General features: G+C 37.3%; 1 protein-coding gene across 1 annotated transcript in view; it reads right to left on the bottom strand.

Moving 5' to 3' along the window:
• Positions 1-1,621: 1,621 nt before the first annotated feature.
• The window catches only part of ephb6 (eph receptor B6), a 70,593-nt gene continuing 55,415 nt past the window's right edge, over positions 1,622-16,799 (bottom strand). The window contains exons 14-19 of the mRNA XM_067393380.1: positions 14,322-14,569; positions 13,409-13,627; positions 13,071-13,220; positions 5,913-6,097; positions 5,673-5,828; positions 1,622-3,663 (exon numbers count right to left, since the gene is read on the bottom strand). Coding sequence (XP_067249481.1) covers positions 3,558-3,663; positions 5,673-5,828; positions 5,913-6,097; positions 13,071-13,220; positions 13,409-13,627; positions 14,322-14,569 — 1,064 coding nt within the window. The 3' untranslated portion in view covers positions 1,622-3,557. The remainder of the gene's footprint in view (positions 3,664-5,672; positions 5,829-5,912; positions 6,098-13,070; positions 13,221-13,408; positions 13,628-14,321; positions 14,570-16,799) is intronic.

Here is a 16,799-nt window from a genome sequence, read left to right as displayed (position 1 = left end):
ACAAGGCCTAATTGTATGTTTACATCACAAAGAAGAAATAAGTGTTTTGGTTAACCAAGAGAACAATTTCTGTGCCGGTGAGGACGTCAGTGAAACTTGATATATTGTGCATATCAACTTTGAATCTATACATTTGCAAAAGGTTTTACATTTGGCTAAATGTTATATATTAATGTAAATATGTTTCAGGTGAGTTTTGATGGTGTAAAAGACAAATGTTTGATGGTCAGGGACATGAGTCATAATGGTTGGTCAATGGCTTGTGTAAAGGGCTCAAAAACGCATTAAGGGATACTATCTATAGAATGTTAGTTGGACCGCATGTTGTGAAGTAATGGATGTTATTTTTTTCTTCTTCCAGTTATCTTAGTCATGTGTTGTTTTGCATTAAAAAGCACATATTTGCTGGATGTTATTTTGGAGCTTCAGAACAGCCTGATAACCAAGGCATGCGTTTTAATTTGATTTTGGGTGTTACAACTTTTTTTTTTTAATGTTAAGATGTTGTAAGATTTACATGTGCAAATTATTGTGTGATTTCATCCTGCCTGCCACAAATGTTTGCAAACAACTTATTTTGTTGCAATAATTTAATGGCCAGTTTCAGGTAAGTTCAGCAAGGTCAAAGTGTAGCATGAATGTAGAGTTATGGTTATTATTATAGCACTTTTTAAGTCTTTATAGGAGACTTTTCACAAACCTATATGCTACAGTATGTGCGATATTGTCAGAGTAAATATTTCGAATAATCAGCAATAATTTACTTGTTTAGCGTCAAAAACAAGTGGGTGTGCATTTTTTATTTTTTTTGCAACATAGTTTACGTATAAGGATGTTTTTAAAAATAAGAATCATATGAAACTATATTTCACCTTTAATTTCTCAAGTTTTCAGTTGTGCTGCTTAATATTTAGCTTTTTTGCAGGATTCTTTGATGAATATAACATTTCAAAGGGCGTTATTTATTTGAAATAGTAATTTTTTCAAAACAACATTTTTTACCGTCACTTTTGATCAGTTTAATATGGAAGCTTGTTTCCATCATGGAATAAAAAATGCAAAAGGTAATTGGGACTTTTTTTCCCCTCGCAGTTGTGACTATTTCTCTGAATTGAGAGTTTATATCTTGCAATTGTGACTTTATAACTTGCAATTGTGACTTTATATCTGAGGGGAAAAGAGTCAGAATTGTGAGATAAAAAGAGCTTCCATAGTATGATGCATCCTTCCTAAATAAGTTATAATGAAAACAAAAACTGCATGTTTGACTAACTTTCATTTAAAGCAGTAAACTTGTGTATGTGTGGATTTTGTGTCCATTACCCCTATCAGATCACTCAGATCTCATTCTGAGAATCTCATCCACCTGCAGGTAAAGCTGACGCCCTGATCGGTGTGATAAGTGTCATTTTGCTGACAAAATGAGTGCTGTTTATGGGAAACAAGGACATTTTAGCAACGTAATGAGTACAGGCTTTTTTTGAGCTTGATAAACAAATTCAGTAGTCATCTTTAAACAAAATCGTATATATTTTACAAATTTGGACAGTAGTGGAACGGTGCTGAACAACTGTACAATCAAACAGATTCAAATATACATCCACTTGATCATACACTCCCTTTTTACACATTTCTTCACAAAGGAATCCATTCACACACCCAAACACACATTATTTAATCCAGCAGCACTAAATAGTTTCATCCATACTGTAAATCTGTCACACACACACACACACGCACACAGAATATACACAAGGAGCACATCCCTCTCTTTCACTTCAGCCAGCAATTGTGATCACATTTACTGCAACACTTACTTCACAATGCCCATATATTACAGTGTGTGTTAATGCTACATCATTTGCGGGGTGTTGAGAACACGCCTGCTAGTGGACAGGACTAGGATGGGTGAAGGGAAATGGGCTCACAGTAGCACAGATGTGCCTTTGTATGTGAAATGATGGTCACAGGTGAGATGATGGAACATCACAGGTCTTAGGTAAGCAGTGAACTACTGTGGCCTTACGACTGATACTCACAAAAACTTTACTGTTTGTGTCTCTGAATAACCTGCTGTAAGTATTGTATGATATTATACAGCTGTACATTTAGCATACAGTGCAAAAAATATTTTTCTCAATAAATAGTCTTATTTTTGTTTTGTTTTCCAGTAAAAACAACATGCATACACTCTAAAAAATGCTGGGTTAAATATGGACAAAACCAGGGATTGGGTTGTTTTTACCCAGCCATTTTTTTTCAACCAATTTTGGATTTATTTTTTTAGCCAGCAATATATTAATATAGTAAAAGGCATGTTTTTGCTCACTCCAAAATAGGTGAAAATTTGTGGGGTATTTTAAGCTGAAACTTGACCAAACCAGAGACTTATATTACATCTTGTGAAAGAGGGCATAATAGGTGTCCTTTAACCCAACCTGCTGGGTTTGTCCATATTTAACCCAACTTGGGTTGTTTTTAACCCAGCATTTTTTAGAGTGTAAAACAAAAGGAATTTACTCAAAGCAAAATTGCATTTTTTTTTTTCAGTTTATAGTTTAACTATTTTGTTTTTTTAATAGTTAAAGATATGAATACCTGTTGAGCAGACACATTTGATTGATCAAACCAGTGACCGTAAAGACATTTATAATGTTTCAAAAGATTTCTATTTCAAATAAATGCTGAACTTTTGATTCATTAAAGAATTCTGAAAAAAATGAGTCACAGTTTCCACTAAAATATTAATCATCAAAACAGTTTTCAACATCAATAATAGGAAATGTTTCTCGCAAATCAGCATCAGAATGATTTCTGATATTATTTTATTATTATAAATAAATAATATTTAAAAATAGAAAATAGTTATTTTACATTTGAGTAATATTTCACAATATTACAATAAATGCAGTCCTTGTGAGCATAATGTTTCGAAAACATTAACATTAGAGCCCAAACTTCTGAATGCTAGTGTGTATTTTCTGAAAATAATATGTATGCATTCTTAAAAAGAGGGGAAAAAATAATTAACAAGCTCTCAACCTAATGTTTTAGATATTTTTACTGGAAAACAAGGCAAAATACTGATTAGAAACATGACTTTAAGCAGAGTACTGAGGGCCTTGTGGTGGTTATTATGGGGTTTTCAGTTTATCAACCAACTGTTGTTAAGTTGTATAGTTAAAAAAACTTTTAGTGCCCTTAACCACAAGACATAACAGTCATTTACTTTCTATTTAAAGTGTCTGATTGTCCTTGCAACTGATTGTGAAGGAGCTTTCTTTTTGTGTTCTTAAGGCGCAAGTTCATACTGAATGCCATCGAGTAATGAACTGAAAAGTTAGAAAGTGAGAGGTAGTGCAACACCGAAGGAGTAAGCAAAAGAAGAATGTGGAAGACAACAGTTCAGCAAGGGGTGGAACAGATGGGCGAATAATTCCTAACAAAACTCTTCTTTTTCACTCAAGGCTCTTTTTGTCGTCCTCGTCTCTATTTCAGTGTTCTTGTTGGATAGATTTCCCAGCATGCACTGCTGTGTCAACGCAATATGGGACACATTAGACCTCCACATGTCCCTGAGTGAGGTGTGTCCTGAGCTGCTTAGCTGCATTTACGATCTTCCGCTGATGACCGAGAAGATTCACTCCGAGAGCCTGAACATCCCTGAGCGAAAAAGAGAGAAAGGATACATTACATGCACAGCACAGAACACAAATGAAGATATTTTTGATGAAATCCATGTTATATGACTCATCCATAGACAACAATATAATCAACAATTTCAAGGTCCAGAAAGGTACTAAAGACATCATCGACGCGGTTCAAACTTAATTTTATGAAGCGACCAGAATATTTTGTGCGCAAAAACAAAAAAATAATGACTTTATTCAACCGTATCTTCTCTTCTGATATTATATTTTTAGTGATATTTGTAAATTGTCTTTCTAAATGTTTCGTTAACATGTTGCTAATGTACTGTTAAATGTGGTTAAAGTTACCATCGTTTCTTACTGTATTCATGGAGACAAGAGAGCCATCGCTATTTTCATTTTTAAACACTTGCAGTCTGTATAATTCATAAACACAACTTCATTCTTTATAAATCTCCAACAGTGTAGCATTAGCCGTTAGCCACGGAGCACAGCCTCAAACTCAATCAGAATCAATGTAAACATCAAAATAAACACTTTACTTGCGTGATTAGACATGCTGCATGACGAACACTTTGTAAAGATCCATTTTGAGGGTTATATTAGCTGTTTGAACTTTTTTATGTTTTTTAAGGCAAGCGTGAGCTCTGTGGGCGTGGAGCACCAGATTTAAAGGGCCACGCACCCTGAATCGGCTCATATTTAATTATGCCCCAAAATAGGCAGTTAAAAAAATGAATTAAAAAAAAATCTATGGGGTATTTTGAGCTGAAACTTCACAGACACATTCAGGGGACACCTTAGACTTATATTACATCTTTTAAAAAAAAGTTCTAGGGCACCTTTAAGGTTGAACCACTGCAGTCATGTCGATGATGTCTTGACCTTGAAAAGTTTTGATTATATTGCTGTCAATGAACAAGTCATATACCTCTCCGATTTCATCAAAATATCTTATTTTGTGTTCCGAAGATGAACGAAGGTCTTACAGGTGTGGAACGACATGAGGGTGAGTAATTAATGACAGAAATTTCATTTTGGGTGAACTAACCCTTTAAATAGTTTTTTTTATGTATAGATTTTATTGTTTAACCCTTGTCCCAGATCCAGACATTTAATCTTAAAATATGAATACAATAATATTGTTCTTATTAAAATGACTAATTACCTAATCTAGGAACAAAGAATGAAAATAAAATAAACCAATATTTCATTAAAAAGGTATTCATTTTAAAAGAAATTAATTCAGCAAGGATGCATTAAATTAATCAAAAGTGACGGTAAAGACATTTATAATGCTACAAAAGATTTTTAATTAAATACTGTTCTTCTGACCTTTTTATTCATCAAAGAATCTTGAAAAAATTGCATCATGGTTTCCACAAAAATATTAAGCAAAACAAATTATTTCAACATTGATAATAAGAAAAAACAAAACAAATCACCATATTAGAATGATTTGTAGAGGATCATGTGACACTGAAAACTGGGCTAATGAAGCTGAAAATTCAGCTTTGCCATCACAGGAAAAAATGCTATTTATCAAAAATGCAGCTTTGGTGAGCATAACTAAATATATATATATATATATATATATATATATATATATATATATATATATATATATATATATATATATATAAAAAATATATTATATATATATATATATATATATATATATATATATATATATATATATCAAATTATGTATATATCAAATTATGAAATAAGTGTGAAAATATGATTTAATTGGGTGTATTTAAGATGCATAAAATACTAGCTGTGTCAACATTAGCATTAGTAAGAAAAGGAGTTGGCCATTTGATTACAAAAGTGTTTCAAATGTCCATCCCAGAATGCTATTAAATACATTAAATAATTAGAGATATGGTGGAAAGGACATTGTGCTGGGAATTTTAATTTCTTTCTGAAAGGAAAAAAAAAAAATGAAGAAAATGTATGTAACATGTTGGACATTATAAGTTTCACAATCTAGTGTAAAAATTGTGTGTTTTAACTTACTCCATTGTGAGCATGCTCACTCTTTCCAAACTGTGGTACTGTGCTCTCTCAAACGCATCTTTATACCGCTCCATCTTTAGAGCTGTTAACCAATCACCGACTGTTGTCACTGATGAGAGGTCAGTAGGAGTGGGGCTTAAGAGTGGCTGGCTGGGACTAAAAAAGAGGAGAATATTGTAAAAGATGAAACAGAATGTTGCCTAATAATAAAAAAGGTAAATGTAGTTTTGAGCATCTCACCGGCTGTGTTCGGCCTTTAGGGAGGCAGGGTGGCGAATGAGACGGTCAAGGGACGACAGGAGAGTATCAAAGCCTGGCCGGTCCTGCCTGCCGGCCTGCCAGCACTGCAGCATTAGAGAGTGAAGAGCCGGAGGACAGCCGTTCGGAGCAGGTAAACGGTACTGATCAACCACTGCCTTCATCACCTAGAGAGGGTAATTAGAAAACACATGATACTCATTGTATGAGACAGAGAAATAAAAAAAATAGGAATGGACAATTATTTTGAGGAAAAAGGAACTGAAAAAGCAAGAACTAAGAAGAAAAGAGAAATAAGATGAGAAAAAAACACTTTGTAAGATGTTATGGAAATATTTGGTAACAGTGATTAATTTGGTAACTGACTCACCGTCTATACAGTGCTGTGCAAAAGTCTTAGGTCACCAGCTTTGTTTTTTTTTTTTTTAGCAATGTTTTAATGACCATCCATATTTATTTTCAGTCTCTTTATTACAATGCAATCAGTAAATACAGGAAATATGTCAAAAAAAAAAATTACAAAAAAAAAAAAATCTGAACAAAATTGTTTCTTTAAGCAAAAATCATTATTCATTATGACCTCCTGGACTTCTTCCATTTTTCCAAAATAGAAACTCGGAGAAACTTCTCATCAGATTTTGAAAGTTTTCTTGGCCTTCCAGTCCTTTTCCATTCCATTTAGGTTTAAGAGAGATGGTTCCTGCTATTGCTCAAGTGTAAGGTCAATAAATGCTTGCCACTTTAGCCTATAAAAGCGTTTTTTTCCTTTTTTTTTTTCTTTCAGGTTTTTAATACTGCAAACAAATTGACTGTATATCCTGTTTATATTCTAATAAAGAGACTGAGAAATAATTATATATGGTCATTATATCATTGCTAAAACAACATCTAATGGTGGCCTAAGACTTTTGTGCAGTACTGTATATACACTATACTGCCAAAAGTTTTGGGACGCCTGCCTTTACTTGAATGACATCCCATTCTTAATCCGTAGGGTTTAATATGGAGTTTGCCCACCCTTTGCAGCTACAATAGCCTCAACTCTTCTGGGAAGGCTTTCCACAAGGTTTAGGAGTGTGTTTATGGGATTTTTTTTCATATTAATCTTAATTGTGTCAGATAACACTTACAGTTTTTTTCAGTTGCTAACATACTTTTGTCCAATCTATAGTCACATTTTCAAAACTCTAAACACATTTAGCAGAACATCCGTCTGTTGTGGCCATACTATTAATACAATTCATGTCGTTTTCATACAAAATGCAGTCAATTAACACGTTTCTAAAATGCTTACATTTTCTTTTCATATAAGCTTACCCCATACCAAAAATCATGGATCTTTCTCATCTTATTTGCAAATGCTTAAACACAGCAAGTCAGAAATGAAGACCTAATGTTCCAATCATTAAATATAGGATAAAACCTGTACTTTTGCAACAACAGCACCTCAAAAGTATTGAAAATATACATATAACACATACTGAAACAATTGATAAGTATTTTTAATTAGCAGATCACTGAAATATTTGGCAGATTCCAGTCTCAGTAAAATAGGACTCAGAATCGGATTTGTTCAGTGTGGATGAAGAGCAACACAGAGGAGCAGAGAGAAAATAATATCTGGGTGAGGGAGAGGAATTGATGAAGGAGGAGAGGAGAAGTTGGATCAGGACAAGTGAGATGAAGAGGTAGAGGAGAGGAGGAAGAATGTGTGCTGGATTGTGCATCTCTATGGTTTTCCCCCTTACACATGTGGAACCTATGAAAGCTTCTTTCTGCCATAAATATAAAATTAAAAAAGGTAATTGTGACTTTTTATCACAATACTGAGAATAAAAAAAAATCAGAATTGTGAGATATAAACTCACAATTGCAAAATAAAAAAATATTTTTGATAAAAAGTCACTATTACCTTTTATGCTTTTTTATTCTGTGGTGGAAAAAAAGCTTCCATAATAACCAAAGACCATCTATGTTGGATTTGTTGTTGATCAATGGCAGCAATTTCATGTTTTCATTTCAGTAAAAGCTTTATACTAAAATGATTCCACAACCATTGTTCCATATTTACAAAATATGTGGTCTGCACAGGGCACTAGCTACCAAGTGGACACCATCCCACCCTCATGAGTGCACCATCAACACCACACACCCCCAGAAAGAGATTTCAACCAAGAGGGACACTATAGTTCTGCATAAGGGACTCAATTGACCAGTAGTTGCCCTGAGCAATTCTGTTACTTTCTTCTTCTTCTTTTTTCTACTGCACATTCTATAAAATAATGACTCTCTTCTGTTGCCAAGAATGCAAACATTCAACACTCAACCAAACATGTAGAATGGCTTACATGCATTATACTTTTACTGAAGTAAAAGGAAACTGAATTTTAAAAACTATGAATTTCACATTTTCTGCAGGTAGAACTGAAACATGACAGTAATGCAGTTTTCATAATGCCATCAGCTGTTAGTATTTTGACAGTCATTGCACTTTGATTGACAGTATGTTCATGTTGGATAGAAAACTAGTGCTAGTGTTTGACAGAACGACTCGATTTTGAATCAGGTTTGCTGTGTTTTGATAGAGTTAGTATGTGTAGAAAAAGGTTTTTAGCATTTTGAAATGTAGAGTTTGTGTTTATATAACAAAATATGATTCTGAGCAGAAAATTAACTATTTGGCTAATTGTGTGATGTAGGTGCGTTGCTGTGTTAAGAGATTAGCAATTGAAAAAAACTGTAAAGGAACACTCCACTTTTTTTGAAAATAGGTTCATTTTCCAACTCCCCTAGAGTTAAACAGTTGAGTTTTACAGTTTTCTAATCCATTCAGCCGATCTCCGGGTCTGGCGGTACCACTTTTAGCATAGCTTAGCATAGTTCATTGAATCTGATTAAACCATTAACATCTCGTTCAAAAATGACCAAAGAGTTCCGATATTTTTCCTATTTAAAGGCAGGGTAGGCAAAAAATTTTGTTCCAAATTTGTTTAAACTTTCTATATATATCCATGCATAATTAAAATGTGAACTCTGATAAAAAGAGTATAAAAATCGAGTGACTCTAGACCGTTTAATCTGTATTAAACACAGCTCATTATTTCCATCCAGGACGAAACATAGGATTGGCTTAGGCGACTGTCACTCTCTCGCAACCATGGCAACCACCCTTTTGACACACATGACCTGCCCACTTGCGCGCGCACGTTTGATTTGGGGAATTCAAGAGGCATGGATCCTAGGAATACCAAAACAGTGGCAGAGAAACAGCAAGCAAAATTCACAGTACCGGCCTATGCAGTTAGTAAAGGCAAACCAGGCAAAAAAGGAAGACAGTAACAGTACAAGAAAAGGCAATGAACAAAAAGTCTTTGGATAAACAAAGAAATAAAACGCGAGTTAATATCGGCGTGGCATTCCAGCGATGGCGAGAACTGAGAGCAGGATTGTGCACAGTTTGCACGCATGCATCAATCGGCATTTATCATATATGCATCATATAACAGTAGCAGGTCCCGAGGCAGGCACGCATAACTGTGGCAGGTCCAGTGGCAGCTCCCCCTGCCACGCAATATAGCTAACATAACATTACTTAGCGAGCCGTAGTAGAGACGATAAATAATCTATAGGCCTAGCTCAAGATGATAGCTATAGTGTTGAATTGTGCATAATTTTGCTTTAGATAACTAAATACATGTTTAACAGATAGTAGGCCTAACCTTACTCCGCATCTAGGAACTTTTCTTAGAACTATATTTAACCTCTGTCTAACTCTTTTACCATGTTCACCTGTAAGTTTACCTGCCTATTTTGTGTCTGCAATGCAGTTGTGAGTTGATATTTGAGTGTATGTTACTCTGTTTATCTGTAGAACAACATATATGTTATGAATCTTACACGAAATTCATCTTCATCACAGTGTAAATGATGGTAATGGAAAAACGTGTATCATGCAACCCGTTTTTAGCTTTGCCTTATAGATAACTAGCTCGTTAGCGAATCAAAAAATACATATTTTAAACTTTACTAATATCAATATGCTAGCTTGATAGTGAGTACTAAAATACATCTTGTTTGTTTATCTTCATAATTATAAAGTTATTTTTATTACATGTGATTCTGACATGATGTCACTACATGCACTGTGCTCCCTCCTCTCCGCTCGTCTCAGGTAAATAATGCGTCTTCCAGCTCAGTGGTCGGAGTCGCGCGTTCATGCGTTTTGGGGGCGTGGCTTTGGAAGGAGCCCAGAAGGGAGGGGGTGGACTGAATGGAAATAATGAGCTGTCTTTAAAACACAGCTGAGAGGTCTACAGACACTCGATTTTTACACTTTCTTTTTCAGAGTACTTACATTTTAATTATGTATTGATATATAAATAAAGTTTAAACAAATTTTGAAAAAAAGTTTTTTTATAAATTTTTTACATACCCTGCCTTTAAAACTTGACTGTAGTTACATCGTGTACTAAGACCGACGGAAAATTAAAAGTTGCGATTTTCTAGGCCGATATGGCTAGGAACTAAACTCTCATTCCGGCGTAATAATCAAGGAATTTTGCAGCAATACCATGGCTGCAGCAGTGCAATGATATTATGCAGCTCCTCTCACAAATGTCTCAATGGTTGCAAGGCACGCTCCCTGTGCAAGCAGGGGCTCACGGGCGCTGCGTAATATCATTGCGCCTGCTGCACCCATGGTACGGCAGCAAAGTTCCTTAATTATTACGCCGGAATGAGAGTTTAGTTCCTAGCCATATCGGCCTAGAAAATCGCAACTTTTCATTTTCCGTCGGTCTTAGTACACAATGTAACTACAGAAGAGTCAAGTTTTAAATAGGAAAAATATCAAAACTCTTTGGTCATTTTTGAGCAAGATGCTATGCATAACTATGCTAAGCTATGCTAAAAGTGGTACCGCCAGAAACGGAGATCGGCTGGATCAAAAACGGTAAAACTCAACTGTTTAACTCTAGGGGAGTTGGAAAATGAGCCCATTTTCAAAAAAAGCGGAGTGTTTCTTTAAGCAAAACATATTCAGGTCAAAGTGTCTGAATAATTTTTGGTTCTAAATTTTTTGAAAATTTACTGGTAGTCCACTGTATGAAGAATTTTTGGTTTCAGAAGAATTTCAGTTTACTTTATTTTGCTATCCTCACAGGTACACTATGTAAGTGTTTTTTGTTCAAAATTTACAAAATATATATAATGACAAGTACATCATGAATCCATCTTGTTTTATCTTGAATCGCCTATAACAATGATACGCCTATAATAACTGTTTATATTCTGATTATTTTAGACCAGTCGGGACGATAACTGCTGCGGAGTATCCCAGTACCTGCGTGACATGTCATATAGATAAACAGAGAAAAGTAACTCAGGCTACAATGTTCTTCCGCAAGATGCATGTAGTTTTGTTTATTAACTGCTAGAGCGCCAAAAGTTATATAGTGTACCTTTAAAGGGTCATGAAACCCCAAAACACTTTTTTTGAGATGTAAACAGATATGTATAGGCTGCACATCATTGAAAACACCAAAGGTACTCATTAATGTTATTCATAAGTGAAAATAGTTATTTTTGCATTTTTCAGAGCGATTTCTGTCTTCCTGTTTGAAAAGCTGAGTCGGATCAACGTCACAAAATCTGACATCATCGTGTACTTTCGAACATGCTGACGTAGATTCTTTACATATATATTCATGACATAAAGCTCATTTAATCCAATCACTGCACTGTAGTATGCATACAATTATAATTGCAGTATTATGCATGAGGAAGTATCACTTCTCTCGCCTCTGTCTGTTGTCATTCAGAGACATATCGTTGGTGTTCGTTTCCTCAGTGACACAACACAATGTGTTTTCCTGCGACGCGACCAGAGCAGAGGTTTGTGTGCATGTGGATTGTTTTGCTGTAATCTACCAGCACAAATGGAAAATATGTTCGCGTGAGATCGCATTACAGAGGAGAATTCAAATGTCAAAAAAGTGCTGTTCATTCACCTCTGCCTGCTCTAGCTGCGTTCAAACACGCAAGCCGTAGGCTGTTTACCTCAGCACAGCATGTGTGTTGTTTGTATTTTGCTCGCGATGCGGTCAGAACTGGAGTTTGAATACGAACACATGAAAAATACGATTGTTTTTATGATATACAGGCGGAGCGCGCATATGCTCGGTTTCAGCGCGGAGCTCCGCGATGAGTTTAATAACACTAGAAACGTGACACATAGTTCATATAGAATAAAGTATCCGTTTTTTATTTCACACATTCTCCTGCACCAAACATTAATCAGCACGGTGTAGTTATGCGCACACATTTCATCAAGTCTTCTTCAAATGAATTATATGTGCAAACTGGACACTGATACAGTGGTGTAGCATATCTGAACGTGACAACACGATTATTCTAAAAGACTGATTTTGAGACTGCAGTGCTCATAAAGGTAATCAAAGTAGCTATTATAAGCCCTATTAAATATTCTTTCGCATTTCTCCCTTGTGCTTGGGAGTTTGTTGTCATTCTCTCCATGCTCATATATTACTATTCATTATTCTGTATAATGAGCGTGTTCTATGTCTGTGCTTCATTGGTTGTTCTCTCCCCTCTTCCCCTCTACACTCCCACTTTTCCAGAGCTTTACACGCCCATTTTCACAGACTTTTTGAAACTCAGAGGTGTGAACGACCAGGTGTGACCCTTTAAACATTCAAATAGTTTTTTTTTTTTTTTTGCTGCAAATCAAAGTGCTGGTCACCTTGGTTCATATCTTAGAGCTCTTTGTTTGTTTGTTTTTTATAATCCTTGGAAATCCCTACAAAGAAAAAAATTGGGGAAAATACCTCTGGAATCAAAGCAGCTGATAAAATAGACGTTCAGTGTTTTATTTAGTTGAGGCGAACGCGCATAAAATCATCTAGCTGCCTGTAAACTTCTCTAAAATCCATTTAATGTCACACTCTCATAGACACAGTACTGCTAAATCCCAAGCAGTGAACTGCACACATACTCAGTACTGTACTGAGGTTTGTTTATACAACTGCTTATCAAACAGTCCGATAGCTCCCTCTAGTGTACATTTGGTTTATATAATTGCTTTGTGACAGCAAGTGTGACTGCAAAATATATAATGCTCACCTCTTGGTTGCTCATGTCCCAGTACGGACGTTCTCCATATGACATGACCTCCCACATGAGTATCCCAAAACTCCACACGTCACTTGCTGAACTGAATTTACGATGCTGGAAAGCTTCGGGCGCTGTCCACCGCACAGGGATCTTACTCCCCTGAAAGACAGAAAGAGTAATTAGAGCAAACGCAATGACAGTGCAAATTAACAAAGATGTCTAGGCCTAAATAAACACACACCACAGCAAGAATGGAAGGAACTGAAAACGAAAGGAATTTCCACACATCCACACTTTTGAATATATGTTTTGTATTGTACATTAACAGGAATCTTCCCATAACGCACCAGTGAAGCAGTGTAGGTGGGCATGTTGTGGTCCAGACCCCTCATTAAACGTGACAGGCCGAAGTCAGACACCTTACAAACCAGGTTCGAATTCACCAGAACATTCCGCGCAGCAAGGTCACGATGCACGAAATTCCGCTCCGAAAGATAGCGCATTCCAGCTCCAACACCTCTCACCATGCCAACGAGCTGCAACACGCTGAACTGATCTTCATTTTCCTTTAAAAATTACAAATATTTATCACATTTATAACATTTTTAATTTAAGGTTTCATCATTTTGTATGAAGAGTAAAACATCTTGTCATTTCTAAATAATATATTATAATGGTATATAATTTATATGAATATTATTATATAGTATAATTTAATTTATCTACCCTGAGAAAAGCATCCAGGGGGCCATTCTCCATAAACTCTAATAATTTAGTCCCTCTGCAGTCAATAATTTTATCTCACAAAAATCATCTTTGACAATCAAAATGACTTATTTAAACTTTTTTTTTTTCTGTGGAAATAATTTCTTCATGTCTTAAAATAACTTTATGTAACTCTACACCCTTGTCTCATTTAGTATATGTGGAACATGAATATGCAAATCCGCCTCCACTCAACTGTAGTAACTGCTAAGTGGAAATATTGGTTTAATTCAGCCATATATATTTGAAACAGATACTGATTCAGAAGAAGAAGAGGAAGAGCAAATTATATAGGGTCGCCTACAAGTCGACGTAGCTAATGTTGCAAACACCATAAAATTCACAAGGCATGTAAGAGGACATTCTCCATAAAGTCTGTGATTATTAACTTCCATCTTGTCATATTTTAAATAATACAGTATAATATTATAATGATATATAATATAACAATATATTTAATTTATATAAATAAAAAAAATTATTTGAATATATTACCCTGAGAAAGGCATCCAGGGGTCCGTTCTCCATAAACTCTGTGATAATACGTTCAGGAGGGGAGCGAGTGATCACACCTTCTAGTTTCAGCACATTGGGGTGGTCAAACTGGCCAAGGACTCCTGCCTCACTTAGAAACACATTCTTCTCACGGTCTGTCACTCCCCAACGCAAAGTCTTAACCGCAACCAACACCTCTCTACGACCTAGTGGCCTGTACCGGCCACGGGACACCTCCCCAAACTGAGCTAGAAAGAGAAATCGAGTCATTAGATTGTTCTATTTCAAACTTTTTAAGGTTTGAAATAACCTTTTTTTAGGTTTAAACAACTCACAAAAACGTCTTGGTTGTGTATATAACCTTAGTTCCCTGAATAGGGAACGAGACGCTGCGTAGTTGCTATGGGAATGCCTCTGCGTGATGTCTTCATGAAGCACGTATGAAATCTGTCCAATCAGGTGACGGAACGTCATAGGCGGGTGACATCACTGACCAGGAACTATAAAGCCAGCCCAAACACACTCACATTCAGCTTCTGAAATACTGAAGCAAGTCGCTTACGGGCATTCTGGGAGTATGGCATGGAAATGCAGCGTCTCGTTCCCTATTCTGGGAACTAAGGTTATATACATAACCGAGACGTTCCCTTTCAAGGGAACTCGCGCTGCGTAGTCGCTATGGGAACGACAATACCAACTTCCGCCATATGAGCAAATGACCGTACGTGTGAAGCCGAGGCGCACACATTACAGAAGCACTTGCGCCCCTGGAGTGGAGCCGAGGTCTAGCTCATAGAACCTCATGAATGTATGTGGTGATGACCATCCTGCCGCATCACAAATGTCAGATAGGGAAACCCCAGAAATAAAAGCCTTAGAGGCAGCCATTATGCTTGTAGAATGAGCTCTAACAGGCAAATGGTGAAGGCTGTCCAGTTGACTCATAAGCAAGTGAGATGGCCTCAACCACCCACTTGCTCATTCTCTGCTTGGACACGGGGAGACCTTTTCTTGGTGCTCCAAAACATACAAATAATTGATCACATTTTCTCCACATGGCAGCTCTATGGACATATGCATCCAGTGCACGTACTGGGCACAGCAGATTATGTTTTTCCTGGTCTGATGAAACAAATGGAGGCGGACAGAATGCCTGCAGTACAATAGGTCTCACAGGATTAGTGAGGACCTTAGGGATATACCCTATCCTGGGATGTAAACATGCTTTCACATTCCCAGGCGCAAATTCTAAGCACAATGAGAAACCGACAGGGCTTGAATGTCTCCAATTCTTTTGAGAGACGAAATGGTTAAAAGGAACACTGTTTTAAATGTTAGAAATTTTTCTGGTACCTCTTCAAGAGGCTCGAAGTGTGCCATAGACAGTCCCTGTAATACAACGGCCAAATCCCAAGCCAGTTCTCCTGGCGTACAGCAGGTCTGAGCCTCAAAGTGCCATGAAGGAAACGAGTTATATGTGGGTGTCTCCCCAAAGAGACTCCACTGAAAGGAGCGTGGTAAGCAGCTAAGGCAGCCACGTACACCTTTACTGTGGAGGGGGATAACCCTGAAGAGCATCTTTCTTGCAGGAAATCCAGAACTGCACTAACCAGGCAGTTAACAGGATCCCACTGACGATTCTCACACCAGGAAGTAAATAATCTCCACTTCAAAGCATATAGTTTCCACGTGGAGGGAGCTCTGGACTGGAATATGGTCTCAACAACCTCAGTTGAGAGACCGGAATCTATGAGCTGTGCCCCCTCAGATGCCACGCCCACAGCATCCATGACTCCGGGTGGGGGTGCAGAATCAGACCGCCTGCCCGAGAGAGAAGGTCCCTCCTGATCGGAATCTCCATCGGAGACCCGTCGAGAAGGGACATCAGGTCCGAAAACCATACTCGGGCCGGCAAGAATGGGGCTATTAATATTAGACGGGCCCCGTCCCCGCGTATTCTCTCCAGAACTCCTGGGAGCAGCGCAATCAGGGGAAATGCGTACAGCGGTACCCTCTTTCTATTTTGTGCAGGACCCACTGAGATACTTTTGACAGATTTTTCCACTCTGACAAAAAATCTACTAGGGGAACCAGCCTCGCGAGGCTGGCCTTTGGTGTTATATGGGCAGCCAGTACAGTGCCCTGAAGCAGAGCTCCGGCAGGGAACAACTGGGCTGACTGCAGAGAAAATGCGCCACCCTCAGGTGACATGCGAGAAGCTATTGCATCCCAGTTTGACAGCGGGGATAACAGCGCCTCCCTGAGGACGCCGAAGATTCACAGGCACTGATGGAAGAGGTGAACATCGTTTGTCTCCGGAGGGGACCATCCTCAGGATCCTGACACTTTTGGCATCACGATTTCTTTGCCAAAGCGCTCTTAGCAGCAATGACAGCCCTCAGGTCTGTCTTGCCCTATGGGAGCTTCGGCTGAGAGTGCCACTCTGACTCCCAACTCCTCGGAGGGGGAGTACGGGTA

The sequence above is a fragment of the Chanodichthys erythropterus genome, chromosome 2 (assembly GCF_024489055.1).
Source record: "Chanodichthys erythropterus isolate Z2021 chromosome 2, ASM2448905v1, whole genome shotgun sequence".
NCBI classification, from domain to species: Eukaryota; Metazoa; Chordata; class Actinopteri; order Cypriniformes; family Xenocyprididae; genus Chanodichthys; species Chanodichthys erythropterus.
Note: the sequence above shows the minus strand (reverse complement) of the source record. Positions and strands in the feature narration are given on the sequence as shown.